Source organism: Apteryx rowi, unplaced genomic scaffold, assembly GCF_003343035.1.
Source record: "Apteryx rowi isolate R43461 unplaced genomic scaffold, aptRow1 scaffold_193, whole genome shotgun sequence".
In the NCBI taxonomy this organism is placed as follows: Eukaryota; Metazoa; Chordata; class Aves; order Apterygiformes; family Apterygidae; genus Apteryx; species Apteryx rowi.
The window spans coordinates 58,889-81,136 of NW_020448230.1; the positions used below are offsets into that span (position 1 = coordinate 58,889).

At 38.2% G+C, this 22,248-nt stretch overlaps 1 protein-coding gene across 1 annotated transcript in view; it reads right to left on the minus strand.

Moving 5' to 3' along the window:
* The window catches only part of PCNX2 (pecanex 2), a 166,362-nt gene that overhangs the window by 13,385 nt on the left and 130,729 nt on the right, over positions 1–22,248 (minus strand). Inside the window, exons 28-30 of the mRNA XM_026062780.1 lie at positions 13,699–13,952; positions 9,736–9,969; positions 7,502–7,605 (exon numbers count right to left, since the gene is read on the minus strand). Coding sequence (XP_025918565.1) covers positions 7,502–7,605; positions 9,736–9,969; positions 13,699–13,952 — 592 coding nt within the window. The remainder of the gene's footprint in view (positions 1–7,501; positions 7,606–9,735; positions 9,970–13,698; positions 13,953–22,248) is intronic.

Here is a 22,248-nt window from a genome sequence, read left to right on the forward strand (position 1 = left end):
GCTGCAGATTCTTGCAGTGGAAATAAAGCAATTTTTTCTAATGAAAATCCTTTCCTTGTGGTAAATGTTTTTCCTTCTGCTTGCGTTGTAAATGATTGGCCATGAAATGAATGTGGCACCTGCAGCATAAGTCGTACAGGTGGGTGGATCACTGCTACCAAGGGTTTTGTGGGGATCAGGGTGCTGCATCTCTGAGGTTGGGCCGAGGAATGGCAGCTGGGCTGCAGTATTTATCCAGGTCCCCTCCGGCCCCTGACTTGAATATTTATTGAGCAGCACTGTTAGTGTTCGCAGCTCTGCTTGCAAGGTGAAAAAAAAAAAGGAAAAAAACAGCTGTAAAAAATATTTTCAGCAAAGTCTGCGACTTTGTCATGAAACTCAAAACCAGACTTGAACATTAAACCAGACGTACTGAAAAGAACACAAAGTTTCATAAGCCGTTCAACAAACCAGGCAAGAGCATGAAATAAACTGTAGGCATTTCAGACTGAAACAATGAACCTTAAACCAAAGCGGGGGGGTGTTTTTCTTTGTTTTCTAATATAAGAAACTACATGTAACCAGTGCTGCCTGACCTTGAATGAGGGTTTGCCTGGACTTGAGATTTAAGCAAGATGTAAAAGGGGAAAATCAAGTAGCTGTAAGAAAACGGTTGCACAAGAGCTTTGTGAAGGGAAAAACAGCTAGCATTCAGCTCCGGTTTTACCCATGAATCATGAGCTTGCCACAGCTTCACGACAGCCACTTACATAATGTTTATAGTAGGACTGCAGTCCTAATGCCGTTCTGAAGAAGTGATCTTGAAATTGAGGAAAACAGAACCATCTGTTTAAACCGGGCATCTCTTACAAACCCACAGGACATGGTTTAATCTACCTGCCAAGATTTTACTCGCTCTTACAAGAGCTGATTTTTTAGGTTTTAAAGGCTCTGAGGAGAAAAGGCATTAAGATGTTAGAGATTTTCATTACCATTCAGGCTTTCTCCAGAGAATGCATACTCTTTCTACTTAACTGAGCTTTCTTAATTATTTTAGGAGAAGAAAAAATCTTTTAATTTTTTTTTCTTCTCCAAGAGAAGGAAAAGAGAGATTAGGAAACTGCTTRGCCTATTTTCAGCTCAAACACATTCTAATTTTGCCCTTGGTGGGTAGCATGTTTTACAAATTATAATAAAAAGATATATATATTGTTACCAGAAAAACAGCTGGATACTGATTTTCTCTTTAAAAGCACCATGTAATACAAATCAAGTAATCAGTGTGACTAAGGCCAGTCAGTAAGGCAGGGCTTACTGTCACTGCTGGGAACGCGATGAGTACAGAGAAGCTCTTGTGAATTCTTAACTCGTTTGCATTTATTAGTATATACTGAGTTGCACATTAAAACATGCTTATGTGAGATAGGCACTTTAAACTGAAATCTTCAAAACATTCAAGCACTGATTTCAGTGGGAGTTGTTATGTGCCTTCAAGGAATGGGTCCTGATCTGGGCTGACTTTTAATCAATCATCTCCAGAGATTCGAAAATAATAATATACCCAAATCCTGCCTAATAGCTAGGAAAGCCCCAGAATAAAGCAGGTAGAAAAAAAAAATTGTGGGTGCAGCCTCTACGGTGAAATACGTGAATATCATCTCCTTGAAACTGGCTGGAAATCTGCAGGGTCCTTTCACCCACCCACCCATTTGACTGAACATCCAACATACTCAGCTGAATCCTTGCCTGCAAAAACTGATTCTATACCTAAATATTCTTTCCAGGATGAAACTGAAAAAAATGACCCTGAACTCTACACCTAATGATGATTTTGTGGTATAGTTTTTCCCCAAGTAAGACCCACTGCATTTGCTATGAAAAGTTGGCTGGGAGTAGGCAGGAGAAGGAACTGTTTTTTTACATCATTAGAGGCTTTCAGAGCCATATCTGAACACCACAGCAGACGAAGAGTTTGCATTCACATCAAAGGGTCTCACAGGCATCAGCACATGCTAAACAGGCTGCTGTGAACAGCAGTATCTGCTGAAAGCAAGGCCAGGGCTGGGACAGCCAAAGCAAACCGCAGGTAAGCATCAACAGAAGGAGTGGAGGGAAGCGCTTATAGCTGTCGCTGTGCTTAGTTTGGAAAGACCCATCAATCTCTCATCCCTCTGCATAATAAGTTCCCTAACCATCATTTTCAAGAACAAATGTGAGTGCTAGAAGGAGCAAAGCAGTGTTTGCAGAAATGGTGGGAGGCTGAGAGTCAATTATTTTATATATTGTATTTTCCACCAGAGAGATCTGGAGGAGATTGTAGTATTCACGAAACAATGTAAATTTTTTATTCTGCCAGTCATAATGAGGCTTTTGGGTACATCCTACCTATAATGTGACACTATCTCAACTCTTCTGTAACATGCAACCCTAATCCACATAAAATGCAGCTGTTGGTATTGTTCTCATTATGTTCTCTGCTGAAGACTCAAATGAGATTACAAGGAAGCTATAAGTCATATGCTTTGATCTCTGGGCTGACTCAAGGTTGTTGCTACTTTCTTTGCCCAGTTTTAACATACCTCTATTAGAAATCTGCTGTAGTTACAGGCTCGTTCCAATTATTTTTAAAACTAATTAAGGTAAACACAGATACCAAAGAAATTACATTAATCAGGAAGAGACATAACTACTAGGAACTACTGGAAACATTTCTAAGCCTCTGAACTAAGAACCTTAAAAACCTTCTATCACAACTGCGAGCTATTTTAGAACAGTATTAGTAGATACACAGAACCTTCTGCCCCTCAAATGAGCAGAAAGGAGGGGATTAAGTCGCACCACAAATACCAGGGGGAGGGCAATAAAGCTAAAGTAAATACTCCCTCTTATTTCACACCTTACATTGTTTGAAAAACTGAAAGTAAAAGCATCTGAGGCAAATCTGAAAACAGCACAGACTGATGAAGATTAATGAGCTGGTAAATATATCTGTGTGTATTTTCCACACTAAAACCCATCCTCAGTATCTGTGCAGTTTATAGACCTATCCTAATATTAACTGTAGATTTATTTAAGTAATAAAGAGACATGCATGCCTGTCAGCTGATAATGATCTGTATGTCTCAGCTCACCTCAAAGAAATATCTTCAGTTGCAGTCCCTTTAAATTGGATATTTTAGATGATAGTGTTTGTGAGAGAAGGGTCAAACTTTTCTCCCCTGGTTCTGCTCTGCTCAGCTCCAGCCCACCTAACGCTGCCCTGTCTGCTCTAACCCTCGCCAGCGGCACAGCAGCAGCAAAGGCATTGGGGAGCCTCCTGCGGTGCCCCCACTCTTCCCCTGGATGCTGGGCAGTGAAGCGCGGGACACCTGGCAGGCAGGGAGGAGGCACGTTAGGCCAGCTGTGGCCACCGGCTTTGCCACCAGCAGGGACTCCTCCAGGCAGAGAAATTCTCTTTTTAAAGTGACCCTCTGTCCATGCTGAGTAATACAGTCCAGAGGGAACTGAGGGGACCCAGGAATGCAAGCTGGTTAACACCAGAGGTATCTGCTTTCTCGTTTTCTCCAATGTAGAAGATGTCGCTGTTTGTTTCTAAATCTTGGCTTCAAGAACAACTCGGCTTGGCTTTCCGAACCTCTGCTGTGCTCCAGTGCATGACACTTGGAGATGCTTTGTTTTTATATTTTTCCAAATTTGAAATGTATATTAAATATTTATTTATTAGCAGATCTTGTCGCTGAATAGGATTATTAACCAGTTTTTACAAATGCATACTGAAACATATCACTCACATTTGAATAAATGAATGGTAATGTCATGTCATTCTTCAAATTGCATTTTGTACATGATGCTTCCTAATGACAGTTTAAAAGCGCATGTGATTTGCATAGCAATGTTCTGCCTTAATGAATGCATTTATTGTGTAATCTAGTGTTAATGTTGGGTTTGTACTGACATTTACATGAACAGGTACACTGAATAATTATTTACATACTTTATATAAGAGCATTTAAAATCTTGGTTTACACAGTGACATTTACTGATTAATTGATTAGACAAAATCATGTGTAAATGAGTGCAAATTGATAGTTTACATACACAATGTAAACTTCAATCTCAATTCTGTAGTGCACAGCTCAATGCAATGATACTTTTGCATTACTATTTTTGTGAAGCAGTTGGATGACTGTCACTCCTCAAGACACAGTGAGGACTAGACTTAGTCCAGAGGAAGTTTCCTACTACCTGCACAGTTACCCCAGAGAACAAAGCACGGACCAGAGAGCACAAATTCTTGGCTACTTTACTCACATTGGGCATATCTGAAACATTTTCTAGAAATAAGTGTGAGGAGGATAAAACTACGCCACCTACTTGCCCATTACGTCTCAAATTTTTCACAAATTTGTGAAGGCAAGAATCACAGTCAGAATTTATAGAAAGTCCCAAGATGAACTTCAAGGTCATTTCTCAATGCCAAACAAAGTAATCTAAGTCTTTTGTAGTCTAGCATTTGAGTGGGACAGAACATGGGTTAGGAGCCCTGACACCTTATGAAGTGAGCCAATGCAACAGTCACGTGAGCAGTACATCCCCATGACGCGCACAGGTGATCATGGCACAGCCTGTTCAAACATCAGCTGTGCAGAAAACAAACYGTTTTCAACAACCACGAAGCCCGGAAAGGTCCCCAAAACACCATGACACCTCTTCATGGGAAAAGCCTGTGAAGCATCACCTAGGCAATGATATAGCAGATTCCTCCAGCTTCTGGGGATCCAAGTACTTCTCTCCCAATTTGACTGAATACAGATCTGCAACAAGCTGAGAGGTGGGGGTGAGGACCAGCAATAATGGTCTAAATTACTCTCTGCAGAAGCTACTTTCTCTCCACCAAATAGAGAGGGGAGGGAGGCCTTCAGCGCCTGAAGTCAGTCCTTGTGAACATCCCCTTCTGGCCTCAACATTGTTTCAGGTGTTGGAAAAAGTCTCCTTCCTCTTTGCGTGCTGTGCTACCGCAGTCCTATCCGAGGCTTGCTCACTTACTGTTTCTTTGTGTTTAAATAACTTGTGGTGACCTGTGTGAAGCAGTAAACAAGAAGTATGGCAAGAACTGCTCTTTGGGCTGAAGTGAATGAATTTGAGGGGGTTTTGCTGATAATGGGCTTCATGTCAGGAGGGAAATGTACCCACTTTGTTCCTTAGGTACTAATTTCTACTAAACTGTTTTTGTCAGTGACTACATAATAGCCAGACATTCTTTATTTTGATGTTGTGTTTTCAAGTTATCTCTATGCTCAATATCAAATAAAATCTTTAAGACAAAAGCTAAACATATTTCACCGAACTAAATTCACGTTTTGTAGCTGGGCCAGTCCATACCTTGAATTGTGCTACTCAGATTCCTGTTATTTTTTTCTGCTTTTAAACCTTTCCAAGAGTTGAAATTATTAAAGGTAACAATCAGGTGGATGAGTTTCACAGGTTTTCACAGTGAAACTTTCCTAGGGAAAGCTTTTGTGAGATAGCACTGAAAAAGGTACTGACAGAAGCTGCCATACAATTCCTTTTGTGTCGTAATGTACATTTTCATATACTATGATTCAATAGTGCCCTAGAGCACTTTCTTAATAAAAAGAAAGCCAGAACTTAATTAAAGATATAGGATTATATATAACAGACTCAGAAAAACAGGGATAGAGCTGTGCGATACATATGACTGCCCCATTTTTTTCCCTTCTACAGACCTTTTCTCCTCAGTAAAAGTATTTTAAGTACGGCGTGTCCACTCACCAAAAGAAAGAAAGTCATCTGATTCACTGGTAATTTTTTAGGTGTAAAAAAGACATGGTTTAGCTGACTCCTGCAATCATTATTAAAATCTTTACAAAGGACTTTGCAAATAATTATCCTTAACCAGTCATACTTTCCACGTTAAGCTTTGGAAAGTCTCTGRTAATATTATGTCTTTGCACTAGCTACTAACCATGTCAGCCAATAAAAATAGGTGACATTGTTATTGTACCTGTACTAGTGCCAAAGCATCATAATGAAGGTTTTACGACCCTGTGGAAAGTACATGCAGCATGATGACAGTTTTAGAAAGCTTTTGTGATATTTTTAGCTCTGCTTCTAACATCACTGTCACAGATCTGCTGCAGACACAGATCAAAATCACTTTAATCTTTTCTCTGAAAAAAATGATAAATGCACATCAACTTTTCTATTATGTCCCCAAACTCTAAAATTTGGTTCATCAAAAAATAGGGCAATTTTAGAAATATTGATCACTTACTAAACATGACACATGTTTATAGCATAGCATAGCATAGAAATTAAGGGAGAGGAAACTCAACCCAGAATAAAACTAACACAGAATGGGAACATGCAAAAACTAATAGAGGAGAGATGGAGAAAACCACTGAAGAAAGAGGAGAGAAGCAGTTCTCAGAAATAAGCCATGCAGGCCATGAACATTTCAAGTGATTGACTCAAAGAAGAAGATATAAAAACTGACATTACAAACCTCTCAAATAAGAGCTAACAGAGCTAGAATGAATATTTAAAGGACTGATTTATCTTATAATAAAAAAATGCATTCAAAGTCATTCATGCTGTCTTTCTTTGTTAATCATAAGACAAATCCTCTCTAAGGAGCATGTTGATAGCGGGCTACCTAGCTAGCTTTACTCATAGTTTTGTACCAAAACAGCAGTGTCATTTAGAGATGACATATTTAATAAATTTTTCTTCTGTTATTAAACTCCTGTGAACACAGGGAGTTCAAATACCTCTAAAACAAATCTAAAATTAGGTGAGAAGTTAGACTTTGTTAAAGTAAAAATTATTTTATTTATAAAATGCCTTATCTATAAAATAATTCTAATTGCTCAGGCTGAACACTTAGAACAGCTTAAAAGGTACTTTATAAAACCCAGACAAATCAGAACCCCTCATGAAAATGGCAGATGAAGAACATATACAGAAATAAACTTAATCAAGGATATTTTAACTAACTAGATTTTCTAGGAATGAGTAAGATGATAGAGAACAGACAAAACTGCAGTCTCAAGAGATGCAAGGTTCTCCCTTCCTGGGTCATCAGAATGAAGTGCCACAATGAACATGGAATATAGCCCTGCGTAATACAGGCCACGTATGGATTTATTATTATTTAGTTAACCAGCTGTCAGATTACTTAGCATTTTCTTTTCCTCCTAGAGGACATCAGCATTTCAGTACCCAGCCCAGACTAGATTGAAAGAAGCAATAACCACATGTATACATTTTTTCCAGAGCAAGATTCTGTTTTGCCACATGAAATAAAGTCTGGTATTAGTTATTATGGAAATTACCATGCGAATTACTATGCAAATCAGAAGATGACCAGGAATGGCAGAGAACAAATTATTTTATGGAGGAAACAGACTTCACCTTGATCTAATGTTCTGCTGAGATTCCACAGTAAGTGAAAGTTGACAAACAGATCTTTTACGATGAGGAAAAGGATTCCTAGAATTACCTGATGGCCATATTGTGAGCTGCAGTTCCCAAAGCTCTTCGACCCAGGATACACAAGGCAAAGGAAAGCGTTACTAGGGGAGAATCCTCATCACTGTCCAGGTGCTACAAAATTTTAAGTATAGCATGTTATTCTAGATGCAAATACCATCTTTAAAAGCATTGCAGTACTATAATAGATGTGTAAATGGTAACATTTGTAAAATTTGTGTGTAGCTGGCCCTACCTAGATAAACATTCTTTGCAATTAAACAGAACAAGAAGATCACCACAATCATAGGCTTTCTGCAAAATGCAAGCTTGTTTTGCCCACTGGCTAGAAATAGAACATTTCAATCTGAGGTGGGGAGATCTAAAGGGAGTGGGGGGGTTGTTGGTTTTTTTTTTGTTTTCCACATATGACTCTCTAAAACAGAGCAGAATCTTTATTGCTGAGAGGCAATGCAAAGAGAAGCAGCCGAACCCCTTTTCATGAGACACGGGGTATACGAACCCCACAGACAGATTTCAGAATAACAGTCTATTTAGAAAACTTCGGGGGAACTGAATTTTAGTGAATAACAATATATACTTAAATTAGATACCACTGATGACACTGATCTCACTTTTTAACAGTCAAAACATTTCATTTACCTTTACCAGCTCAGGAGTGCCATTTCTTACTGAAATTTTTGCAAGAAAACTTGCTGTCAGGCAGGAGAAAAAACTGAAACAACTCCCCATGAATGTGAATCTTTAGGAGTGTGCAGATTATCATTTCAGTCTATGCAATGGGTGATCTCTTTGATTCTAAAACTAAAGCCAATTATAATGGATATTTTAGCTGCTTCTATAAAATATACTGATTTCCAGGGCTATGTGTACTGTGAAGCTTTTTTACATCTCATCTCCTACATGAACTTAATATCTACATTTTTAATGAATTACAAAAATAGAGGTAAAAGAAAATAATGTAAAAATATATATAAATATGTGTGTGCCCACACATATGCACTAGTGCACGCATTGGTTTGTCCTTTCAAGTTTAATTCTGATGAGTTTCAAGTCTTCTGGACTTCCCTAAATCTATTATTCTATTTGAAAGTCTCAGCCACATAACAAGTGAAAAAGTGTCATTTAACAGTAATTTTCCTTGCAACGTGAAATTCTTTGTGTGTCAGAACTTGGGAGCTGAGACATGGAGATGAGCAAGAACAGAGATGAAACATTCCCAGCAGGAAGAGATGGTGATGAAGGCTGGAGACTATTCAGTGAAAACAAAATCAAAGTTGTGATATGCAGTGGAACTGGTGGAATGGTATTCAGTTTTACAGACATTAGAAGGAACGAGAATGGAAAAGAAACATTAAGATTCAGTGACGTTACTCCAAATAAGGCCAGTGGCAGGAAATGGGATGTTTAGTCAGTGATCCAGAATGAAAAATGCACAAGTAACACGTACAGTAGCCAGGAAAGATACACTCGTCATTTCTTTCAGTTGTCAGCAATAATGAGAGAATTAAAACAAAGAAATATGCTTGTTTGCAACTGTATTCTCCCCCTGTGCTGTTCAGAGTATCCCATGGAAATACAGGAGTGCATTTCCATTGAATGATCCCTGACCATCAGTAATCTTAGTGGTTCAAACCACTAAGAATGTGTAGCTGTAAACTTGCCCTTGGCCTTCTAGAGCTGCAAGGTAATTTCACACAGTTTTGTGGCACAGTCCACATTTGAATTATGAGCTTTCAGAGGTGACCTATGCTAACAGGTAGTTTGTTATGTACTTCCCTTACAGTTGAAGACTATACCCACGCATTGGCAAGTGTTTGGAAAAGGTACACAAACGATGGCGAATGTTTGGCAGATGTACTCAAATGTTGGCAAACGCTAAAGGAACAATTGCTCTGGTGACGTTCCCCAAACACAATCTGCTCCAGCAGCACTTCTGCCAACACTTGTTATATCTGTGCTTTCTAGAGATGATGAAATTAATGGTGCTGGAGGGCGGGCGCAATAACGGATTGGCGCTGTATCCAAAGAGTAATCCTTATTAAAACTCATTTTTTGTGCAACAATAGTCTCTATAATTTTTTTTCCATCTACAAAACACACTCTTTCCTATTGTGTTACATTTCACAGCTTAAATAAAATAAATTTCTTGTATTAATTCAGAGCAACCAAAAGTGTAACCATGCACCATTTAACTTCTATCCCGGGAATTAAAACACTACTAATAAGAAAACAAAAGCTTACCTCCGCCCTTTTTGCAGCACAGTATTGAATCCAGTCCAGATAAACAGTGCAGAAACTAGCTCTTGTTATTCCTTGGAGACATGGAACATAATCTTCATCTATGTTAATATTAAACATTGTGAGGTCACGTTCAATATAATGCCATTTTGCATAAGGCTGCAGTATCTTTTGGATGGATTCATCTTTGATCCAGTGAAGGATTTTGGGAGAACTTGCTGTAAAGTATATTATACTCTGTTGACAAAATGTGCATGTGTTAGCCACTGTACTCTGATTAAAACAGAAATATTTTACATAGAAGAGAACATGTCAAATAAGACAATATTAACTACCCATAACGGTACATATTTTTCCTATTTTTTGCTGCTTGGCATCATTGGTTCATATGATTGTTCAGTTAGAATGACAGAAATAACTAATGTCTAAATATCAGAAAACAGAAAGAGAAGAAAGTCTTACTTTTAAAAACATTGCTGCCCTGTAAGAAAATACAAACCACTAGACAATGATAAGAACATAGTGTTCCAGCACTTAGATGCGTTAACTGGGGAATATAACTGGAGTTCTAGAGTCTACCCACAAAGGTGATGCTGATAAAAGTTCAGGCATGTTTTGAAAAAACAGTCAATGGTCACACAGTCAAAAAAGGATATTTTTTTCTATGCAGTCTTCCTGTTTTCTGGGCGTAAAGCCTTCCCAAATCTTTAACAGAAACGTTTTCATTATGATTTAACTATTAAGGGGGGAAGCGACCAGTGAGTACAAGATAACTCTGAAAAACTCTGTTTTAATTGCTGTTTTCTCTCTGCATTTAGTAGCACCACTATTTTTGATGATATTTTTGATGTTATTCATTGATGAGGCCAGTAAAGAAGAAGAATGGAGTATCTATTATATTTAAGGTTAGGAAGCTGATAACTGATGCAACTGACTTTATTTTCAAAGCACGAAAGGAGGATGAGCACTCAGCAGGAGCACTTTTATCAAATACAGAAACACTAGAAAATGGCAAGACTCATATCTGTGCCTGGGTTTCTGAGCTCAAGCTCTTCTAACCAACTGGTCTGGAACCATAAAAATAATAATCAGAATAGCTATAAGCACTAAATTTAAAGTGTATTTTCAAAAGAGAATGAAACTTAAGGAGATGTTCCAGTGTTGCAAAGGAAAGTGGCAGCAGGTGGGAAGTCCCATTATAATGTTTCATAATTATGATGTTTTATTAAAGAATATTAATTTAGAACTGGATTCCAAAGCAAATGAGGGGCCAGTGAACATGATTGAAGATGATGTGGTTCTACTTTACCCATGCAATGGAAATATTATTAAGCAAATAAATGTATAAAATGAAAATCTGATGGATTAAAAAGGACAGAAGCACTATCAGCCCTTTTTAAAATCCCGGATGACATCCACAGTTTATCCTTTAAATTATACAAAAATACACGAGCAAGAGGAAAACTAAGCTCCAGAGGAAAAAGACAAGGCAGACAGAGACAGACTGGGGATGGACCCTTAATTTTTTGGCATGTGGAGAACAATGCACTCTTTTTAAAAGATTCAGGCAGAAACAATAGGAGCTGGAAACATAACACTCAGCAAATGTAGACTTCTCGAATACTAAAAGACGTTKAAATAAGAATATATTGAGAAGAGATGGAGGAGGCATGAGGGAAAAATTTCACAGTAGTTGGGCAGGAAATGATTTCAAAATATATGCAGAAGGGCTACGGGAGCTGACCCACTTTATTTGAGAAGAATAAAAATCCTTTTGTAAGAAGAAATAAAGGTCTTTCTAGGCTGTCAATGAACTACAAATGAAATAAATATATTAAGCACAAGAGGTTCAGTGCAACTCATTGTTTAAAAGACAAATATGATAATTATTCATGAAGCATAGAAGAACTGAAACAAAGCATACATTCTCTTGGTTGATCTTCAAAATATAGTTTGCTTTTTGTATTATTCTCACCTGTGTTTACATAGAAGCAGATTCTGCAGGGAAAAAAAAAAATCAGACTTGTAATCAGACACAGAAATAGCTAAAATTTCCAATACCTCATTACATTCTGGTTTTACTAACTCTTCCCGAATATGTTCTGTGCACAAGTATATTCTCAGCTATATGACAACTCAGAAATGATATGGTAAATATTTACAATATGGTAAGCTATAAAGAATAAACCAGAAGCACTCCAAACACTCAGTGTAATGGAAGTGCAGTTGCTGTTGAAACTTAAAGTCTAAGTGTTTTCTGAGTTTGTGATTTATGTGACCTGAATACTGCATTAACTAGAGTTCTTTCTACAATACCTTCCTGCTCCATTAAAAGGAAAGTGTCAGGGCTTTAAAATCTTCACAGTGAAATTGCCCAGGGTCTTTGCAGCTTCGGGTTCTCTAATGGGAATGAGCTGGGGAAGGAGTAAGTTCTCACCTCTGTTTCTGATATTGTTTATCCGGAGAGAAGTTCTAGCAGTACTAAGTTAACAGGATGAAAGCTCATCTGATATGTAATGCAATCTTCTCACCTTCCTAGGCTGCACTAAGAACTTCACCAAATCTTATCAAAGCTCCTGTTCAGGGAAGAAACCAATAACTTGAAGAGAAGGAGGAAAAAAAATCTCCATTTATTTTCCTTTGGGGAATGTCATTCTAAAGGAGGAATCTCCTGAATGCACTCTCTCTTCCCTCGTCTTAGGCTGGGTTTGTCTTCAGTCTCATTTACCATCAAAAGTTGAGTCATACATAAAATTGCACCAGTTCATGTTCAGGTTTCATTTTAAAGTAAAGTAATAAAGTAATCGTGAGAACATACTCATTTCAGCTTAAACAAGGTCTTTTTCCATGTATATTATGTTGTTTAAAAACCATTTAATTTATACAAACAAAGCCCACTTTTAAAATGAAAGAAGCATGCTCACAGGCAGTTTTGTTTCTAATTAATTAAACAAACCAGGCTGGTTACAAGGCCTCACTGTATGTAAAATTATTTAAGAAATCCCAATTTCCATTTTACAGAAGTAACTGACTGAATGATCAAAACACCTTTGTGAAACAATGATCTTGTTTTTACTGCATTTGTTCATTTGCAGTAAAAGGTGATTCATTTCTTTACAACGGATCTCTCTGTAAGGCTGACAGGATTTGACGATTGCATAGATATAAGTAGGAAGGAATTGCATCACTCAGAGATGGTCGGAGCTTTGCTGATTGGCTTAAAGGTAGTAGCAACGGCATAAATTATGGCATTTAGGTTTTGTTGCTTCAGTAGAAGACAATAAAGAACAGCAATTTCTTCATTTGCTGGACTGGAATGGGTTTAAGCAGAGGATGAAGATGTCTTGCTACCTTGTAAGGTTCGATTATTTTGACAAATGAGTATCTGTGTGGTCACTTTGATCTCAATCATACCGCAACTACAGAAGTGATGAAAATGAATTGCTGCTTAATCAATGAAATAAAATGACTTAAAATGTGTCATGGTATATATCTAAAAGAGCAAGTAAGAAGGGGGGTTGAATGATTAAAAAAGTACATTTGAGAAACAGCTCTTCAGAGACTTCCCCAAGATCTTTATGCTTGTTGATCTTTTTGTTTGCCAGACAAAACAGCATTAAAACCAAGTCAGGAAGAAAACAACAAACTGTTAGCGAAGCTTTGCTTTGTAAGAATGCTTCTTAGGACTTTATCGATACAGGATGTTAACTCAACTTCTGGAYGTCTACTTAAGCAAATCTGTGATTTTCTATAGTAACTGGAGGTATGACTGGTCAGAATCAAATAGAGCAAATGGAGATATGAGTTAATTATCCCTTTCTAATTTCAAGTCAGTCTGACTGCCTACAGTGCAAATGAATGAACGTAAAGCCAGCTATTTAAAACACTACTTCTAATAGAAAGCCAGCATTCTTTCTTTTTGACAAATCTGCCAAGGAGTAAATTCCACTTTACCAAAGAGTTTACCTTTACATAGTATCTGATAAGTATTCTCCGCAGATCAAACACTTGCAGCATTGTTGCAGCGTTGTTATCAATGATGCTATATCCTTCCAGGATGTACTGGGTTCGTGTTATTTCCCATGTCAGCCATCGGAGGTTAAAGGCTGCATTACATGATAACAAGTGAGGCAAGTGTCCAGGCTTACAACAGCAGCAGCCTTCATTGTCTTCATCTCCTTCTGTTATAGCTTCCACTTCTCTCTGCTGGCAATACGTCCCTTGGCAGAAAGAAAAAGAGAGCATGCTGGCGGTTACTGGGGGAGGAGGAAACAAAGGACTTCTTCCAAGCTAAAAAAGAATGATTGAAGGCTCCAGCCACTTAGCAAAAATCTAATAAAAAGAGCTACAGCAACAAATTAGATGTGCCAACTGATCCATGTGCAGCAGCAAATAAAGAGCTGTACATTATTTATTTACTATCATCTATAAAAGCCAAAAGGGCCCACTCTCATGTTCTACGCATCCTTTTCTGAGCTGAGCTACACTACAGACCACAGCCTCTACCTTAATAAAGACTCACCAGGAAGCAACACTAAAAATTTTCTCTCCGTCAGGCATATTAAGCAAATTGCTCCAAATCTCAGTCTGCTTCTTCAAATAACATACAGGATGCAAACAAAGAATTTACAGCGTGTCAGAGCACTTACAAAATCTGGGTTTCAGCAAGGGGTCTTAGAAAGCACGTTCCAAAAATAACATCTAACTGGTTCTTCTCTTCCCCAGTGGAATTAAAGCTACTCCAGATCAAACATTTCCAATGAAGAGCAATAAGTGGTCATTGCCAGCATCAAGAGGATAGAACAGCTTTCTAATCAGCCTGTTACATGGGCTCTAGATCAAAAYAGAGTAAATCTTTCTGAAAAAGAAATGTTAACTTGAAAAGAACTTATGAGGCATATATAATATTTCTGCTGTGCAGACTGCATTTCTGGCATGTACTATGCACACTAGATAATCAACCAAAGCCTTTCTGGATTTGAAATCTATGAATGTGGTGTCAAAACCATTTAGGGCCCTACAAATCACGACCAGAGGTGGACACCCATATGTTCCCCACACAGTTCTCACAGCACACAGACTGCATGTGCTTGATGCATAGATCTTTTTAAAATTTGCTCTCCATGGACTGTTGCAAAACTTATTCTCCACTGAAGTTCTGCAAAAACCTTCTTTCAAGGCTATTTACTATGAGGTAAGCTGCACATATGTCTTGTATGGGCCTTCCGCCAATGGGTAAGTCTCACCCCATGAAAGAGCTGGCTCAGTCGGTTTCCAAATGGTCTCAACAAGAGAGGAAGCTGCCAGACACAACACTGCCGTTTCTGGCGAGTAGGGGACATGCCCAGCTAAAGCCTTAGCTGGCATTAGCCGATGCTTGCAGTGGGTCAGTGCTGATCTGAAAGCAAAGCTGCAATATTTACCAGCAGCCTCTCATCTGCTTCTTTTACGTCCCTCAACAGCAACACTACCCTCGCCAGTGGCTTACTCTCAAACTGAATTGTGTTTGCATTCCCAGTACCACTTGCCTGTCATTTGGGGGGAAAGTGTGACATGGAGTATGAATTTTACCTATCAGGAAATACGCTTAAGAGCACATTCTGTGTTTTCACWGTCAAAAAAATAGCAAGAACACCACATGGTTTAAAACACCTTTGAGTTCCTCTCTGAGAATTTGATTGCTATACCTTACATACATTATAGTAATCAACATCTATAAAAACCCCTGCCAGGACCAACAGACCTGTTTATTTGTGTCAGCGCAAATGAGAGAAGAATTTGGCTATGTTTGTCATCCAAACAGTAGACTGGGAAAGAAAATAACGGCAGGTCCATTCCCCCGAAATTTGCCAGCATCCCAAAAGAGAAGCTGGAACAAGAGAGCATCTGGAAGGCCTTTCTTTGGAGCGTCAGGACAGTCTCTGTGTCCTAGATTGACTATCCCAGTCAATCACAACTGTATGGTCAACTTAACAGCACTGTAATGACAAACTGAGGACCCTTCGTTCTTACTGATGGAAGTAGCACCCAGAGTATTCCCCTTCCCACATTAAGAAAAGCCTTCCAAAATACAACAAAATATTTTAAACTACTGGCTATGAACTTCTCTTCCTTCTCCATACACTTCTAAAATGTATCCAGGAAGAAAACACATAAAAGGAAGAAGAATAAAAAAATCTGAAGGAAATGTTTGAGAAAAATATAGGATTGTAGCCCTGAGAGGTGGGAGGAAAAGATCAATTACTTCCACTGTTCCCTGTTCAGTTTTCTGTTTACCCTGTGTATCCAGTGTTGTTCACAGACTGATATCTATTCCTTCTCGGACAGCAGGGGAACACAATATAACAAATTATTACATGTTTTCAAGTAACCTAAAAATAAACACATTTCCTTTGAAGACTCCACAAAATACAAGACATGACCTATCAAGCTGACATATCCACTAGGACTGAACGTGAACTGGACTGCTTCTGCTTCATATTTCACAGATTTCTACATGAATTAACACTTGCTGCTCAACAGCAAAAAAGCAGCAACTGCTCTGGATGCTTTTCTGAAGTCAAGTCAAAAGACATTGTACTCAAAGTGAAGTAGGGAAAGGCATATTCCTTTGTACATAGCTTATATACAGCTGGATATTGAAAAGAGTAAAATAACAGCTGCATGCTGGTGCTATTACTATTGCTGTTATGCTTATTTTCTGAAAGGTTAAAGATCTCACAGTATTAAACTGAAATTAAGAGAAGATAAATCTTCTTTCCAGGTGCTAAATTTAGCATTGCCAAACATTTGTAAGTGGAACATTGCCCCTTTTGATGAAAAACACAAGTCTAATAAACAGCTGTCACTTATGCCCTTACAACTAATAGAATTAAAGATGGGGTTTGCTCAGTTTACATATCCTTATTCTTACATTTATTTTTAATTTTGTATCAACATATCACATTTCTTTGCTATGAAATACTGATCAGGTTTCTGTGCACTCTCTGTATTATCTACATTACTTAATATCTGTATTATTCTGAAGAATGTGTGTAATTATTATTTTTCTTAAGACATGTATTAGCCCCTAAAGAGGCTAGCAAGGCAAGTAATAAGTGAATTCAAGAGATCCTTGGGAAGAGATCCAAGAAAGCTGTGCATAACATGCATAACAAACAGGTGATGAAGCCAGAACAATTATTTGCATTCTCACCTAATTCAACAGGTAAACATTTCTCCCAATTAAGGCTAAAATTATACTACAGTTGACACCATCAATATTGAACTTGGGGAGTTAGAGACATTCTAAGCGGGACCAGATTATTACAAAAGCTCTGGGAACAAACCAAGGAGCTCATGTGGTCATTTTGCACATTTATTCCAAGGAATGAAATCAGGTCTGTGCTCTGTCAACATCTGGCAAACATGTGTCTGCTTAACAAAAGCCATTTGATGGAGTCGAGTACTATCACCTTGGGGATTTGGTGTCTTGGCTGCTTGCAGATCCTCTGGGGTGTCTCTGCTTAGTTTCAAGGCAGCAATGATCTGAGCAGTGGCCAGTGTTCTGACAAAATACTAAATCCCTATTTCGTACCCTCAGTCCTATCTCATCTGCTGATTAATATTTCCAAATGACATCTAATAAGAGGATTCAAGTCTGCAAAGACAAAATGCAGGTTTGATGCTCAAGTACATGTTAGTTCCCTCCCATTTCTTGCATTCAGTTCTAGAAAGAGTGCCAGTAATTTTCTCCCATCTTTGACTGAACCTTACTTCAGGCCATAATGCAATGGTTGGACTTGAATGTCATAACTTTTCATGTTATTCAGAAATTTCATCTTACGAATTCCTTCATCGATCCTCTTTTTGGTCTGTCACTCTAGACAGTGATACCACGAGGACTAAAAACATTTGCTCAGTTTTATGAATTAAGCCAAAAGGGACAAGTCATAGTGAATGAAGTTAAGCATCTGTGCGTATTTTTTACAGAATGGTAACCCTATACTTGTATATATGTTGTAAGCTGATGATTAAAATGTCAATTTTTATATTGCTTCTCCAGAAATTATCAAGTTTAAGCAATTCTAAGAGAATTATTCATAAAAACCAAAGAGCAGTGGAGCAGAACGTGCACTTCAGTAATGCAATATAATTAAGTATAGTGCCATTAAATATTAAAAAGCAGGAAGATGTTTTCACTGGTAATTAGTGATTTTAAAATCTGAAGAAAAACATTCTTTTTACATTTCTTTCTGCAGTAGAAAGAAAATAAGCTCTCCCACTTCATTCAGCATTAGTCATTCACTGTGACCCTTGCTAGTACAGATGAGACCGATTCATTTGTAAGATATCTGACACTGGATGGTTGTCAAAAACGTATCAATGCAAAACTTGTGCCAGCTCAACAAAGCAAGGTCACTCTATGGAAGCTCAGGAGAAAATCAGTGTGAGAGCTCAGCACTCTTTCTATTTTCCTGACACATCAGGATTTGAGGACTCAGTTGTACTCTGCCAGAAGGATCTGACTTAAATGGAAATCAGAAAATTGAAACTGAAGACCGTAATCTCACTTCAAGAGGACACATAAAATACACCTAACTTAATGACCACCCAGCCTTCTAAAATTAATGGCTGAAACCAAAGCATACTTTTGAATTGAATTTTGCAAACTCAGTGAGTGGCAGGAAAAACATTGTTCAGTTCAAGGGCCAGACATAAAATTCTGTGACACAACAACATACTTCCAGAGCAGTTTTAATTTTCATAAAATACTTGAGCTTAACAACACAGACAGAATGGAGATAAATTATTACAGCTGAAGGTAGTGATAGTTTGACCACTAAGACTGCTGACATATAAGCACCTAGGGTGTATATGTACTTAGAAAGGGCTCACAGTATATCATGCACTAATCACACATGCACACGTTAAGAAGATCATAAATCACTCTCCCACATTGGGCATTTCAAGCTCTAAACTATGCGACCCAAACAATCAGCTTTAGACTAGGTGGTTTAAGTAGGTATAAGTCTGTGAGATGGGGCTGCATGTGGAGACTTGGAGCTGTGAAGAGGGAGTGGAGCACAAGATACCTCCTTTTATAGGTTATGTACAAGTCTCTTCACAAGGGGCTCCTCAAAAATGCCTGCTTGTTCACCATTTGTTTGGTAAACATGAATATTTTATAAATAAATGTGTTATACTTTGAAAATATCTGACTCAGCTCCACCAAGTTCTGCTGCAAATCTGAGTATTCCCAAATTCAGACAGATAAGGCTCCTCCTCAGATCACCTGTTCCTTTTCTGCTCAGGATAGCGACTAACAGGCAGCAAGTTATCAACCAGAGGAAGTGCAAAGAGCATAATTACAGAGACTGAAAGGCCATCCTCTCCCGAAACAAGCATTGTATATAGTTCAAAAGCCAAAGGAAAACAATACTTCAAAAAAAAAAAAAAAAAAAGAGAGAGAGAGGAGTGAACTGAGCTCCCAAATGGAAGCTGATGAGTTCAGAATTGGACACATTCTGGAAAACAACTATTGTTTGGGATCCTTCCTGCTCTTTTCCTTGTGGAATTGGGATTAAGAAAAGTAATTTATAGGCTATGATAGTCTCAAGTTGTCTCAAAGAAAAATCGCAGGACTTGAAAAAATACCTCAAACCAATACCGATTCCTCAAATGTCACAGCTACTAGTTACAGAACTGTGGTTTGGTGTTTGTCTGCTTTGGGTGCTTTCATGCCTGAAGAATATTCTGTTTTTTCTAACTAGGTCAATTGGTTTTACAACAGACATCATCTCTTCTCAAAAATCCTTTCTCTTTTTTGTCTGCAGAAACACATTATGGAACCCAATGTGAAAGAAAACATTCTCTAAGGACCTTGGTTGTTAAACTTTTAGCTAACAAATCCATGAGAACCTCACATGTCACTTCTCCTGAGATGCAATGTAAAATGCAACATGGCTTTTGACATAGGCCTTTTCTCAATAAAAAGGCTGCTGTGCATCTAACATGTTCCTTCCTTTCAGAAGTCTTCTACAGTACACCCATATATACATATAAAATTGCGTAAGGGAGGAAAGGGGGAAAAAGACAACAAATATTTATTCTAACCTGTGTTAGAGAAACGAAAATATTCTAAGTATTTGAAATTCCGGAACATTACTATACACCTAAAAGATTTCACCATTACAGATCTCCCACATTCAAACTGAAGTATCCTCTTCCCTGTTTTATGCCATTCTTTCCAATTAAATCATCATGATTCAGTCAAAAAAATCCCTATGCAACCTTTCTGTTCATGCTTCTCTAATTTTTTTGAGCATCAGGTCTCTCAACCTTTGTTCTTTCCCACTCAAACAATGTACATTCAGTTCTTTTAACCTTCTCTCAAAAGAGATGTGTTAAAAAATGGCCGCTTTTCTCTGAACTCCTTTTAATTTGTCAATACCTTTTTGACAGTTTGGTGCATACACAGAACATATTCAACTGTGGTCTCAGAAACGACATGAAGACGGGCACTTTTATTTTCCAACAGCATGAAGTGATTGTTAGAAGTAAAAAGGGAAAGTTGCAACCACTCTTTAAAAAAAGAATGATTCTTGCTAGTGCTACAGAGTCTTCAGACACAAAAATCAAACGCCAATAAACATTCCTTACAATGGTAATGTACTCTCTGCTGTAATAAAACTATACAATGTACACATACACTGCAGAAATGAGTAATTATTCTTATTTCTTAGACATCATTACTGCTCCTGGAGTTTATACCTCAAACTGGTATTCTGCATGGGAAATAAACTAGCTAACACAGAGAAAGCCCCATGGGCAGTCCCATCACAGCTGCCTTCCACTATGTACAATTGCATCTGTGTCTGCTCTGTGCTCCTCTCCTTGATTCATCTAATGAAGTTCCAAGTGAAGCATGAATATTGCACGTGCAACATTCAGTAACAAAAATCACAGCAGAGTTTTAGACTCTAATTATATTATTGAAGAACATCAGGAGTGAGTTAGAAAACTGCACCTCAAGATATCAGTATCACCATCCATAAATGATTTCCGCACACGTTATGTCTAACTGGATATTCTCCAAAAGACATTTTGTTGGGGCACAGACTAAACACGAAAATATTTAAAGTCTTCCTTGTTCAACAGGAAACTCACAGGACCTACATATTTTGACATTCTTTCTGCTCTTTCCCTGATTGTGGGTTTTCCCCTATCTCTTCTCTTCAAATTAAATGATACAGTACGTATTTCTTCTGGCATACAGTTTACCACTGTGGCCTAACACAGACAGTATAGTTAAGCTCCTGAAGGGCTTGATTCCCCCACACCAGTATGCAGCTACCTCAAAGTTATCATCTAGCTGGAGCTCATCACTCTGTGCTCTTCTTGCTGCCAGTGGCGGGGAGACAGCATCAGCAGGTGCTGAGCCTCTCCCCTGCTTTGCACACAGGATGAATGACACAGTGGAGGCATGTCCCTTCTCTGTTCATAGAAATGGAGAGTGAAGAGCTCATTCAGACATGATGCTTAATTTGAACAGGACTAAAATGAGATTAGAGGAATCCCAGCTTTGCTGACCAACTTCTTCCAGTTTGCTCGATGTATTCTTTCTCTGACTGCAAAGATCTTTTTCAGTTAAAAGCTGGGCCGAGTGCATCTATTAACTACAGTTAGAAAGGAATCTGGATCAAAGTCATTTATAATGCCAACTGTTAATTAGGCTAGACTGCAAATAGGGGAAGCAATATCTCCTCCCCCTAGTAAACTTAAATTCAGAAGCCTATGACCTTTTCTTTGGGCAGTGTTGTGGCAGAATTACCAGCCCAGCTTTTCAGCTACAACAGTCACAAATATTCACAGCCAAATCCAGAGCTTCACAATGCAAATATTGCTTCTGGTTTACTCATAAACAGATACAGAGAACACTGTCATGATTCACTCATTTCCCAAGCAAATGTAGACTTCCTATTTAAAGAACTGCAGATTTTTTAGGGCCCTCAATTAAAATTGCATTTTTGAAATTAAAGTAGAAGTCAAGCAGCCAAAGCTCAGAAATCACAGTTTTCAAGTTCCTCCTCTACCTTTTTTTTTTTTTGCTTGTGGGAAACCATTCTGTGCAATGAATTAAATCAGGGTCCCAGGTAAAAAAGCAGTATATGACCAGACAACTAAAAATAGGAAAGTAGGACAGATATGCAAATCAGAGGAAATGAGATTTCATGTGAAATTTAAAATCTAGTGCTTATTAACAACTACCACTTGACTTTATAAACTACAAGGTGTTCTTCCAGTTCAGTTTTTGTACACACCATTCCCACTTCTGCAGAAGAAACCCTACTATATGCAACTGTGATCCCACATGGACCATCTGCAAGACCTGAAACGGGGAAGAACCTGCTTAGTTGGCAGTCAGAGACGGTTCTTTGTGCCGCACTGGGGCAGCCTGGTCTAACTTCCTGTCCCAGCCCCCCTGTCTGCAGTCCATGACACTTTTGTCATAGTCCATGTCAGAAAGACTTCATC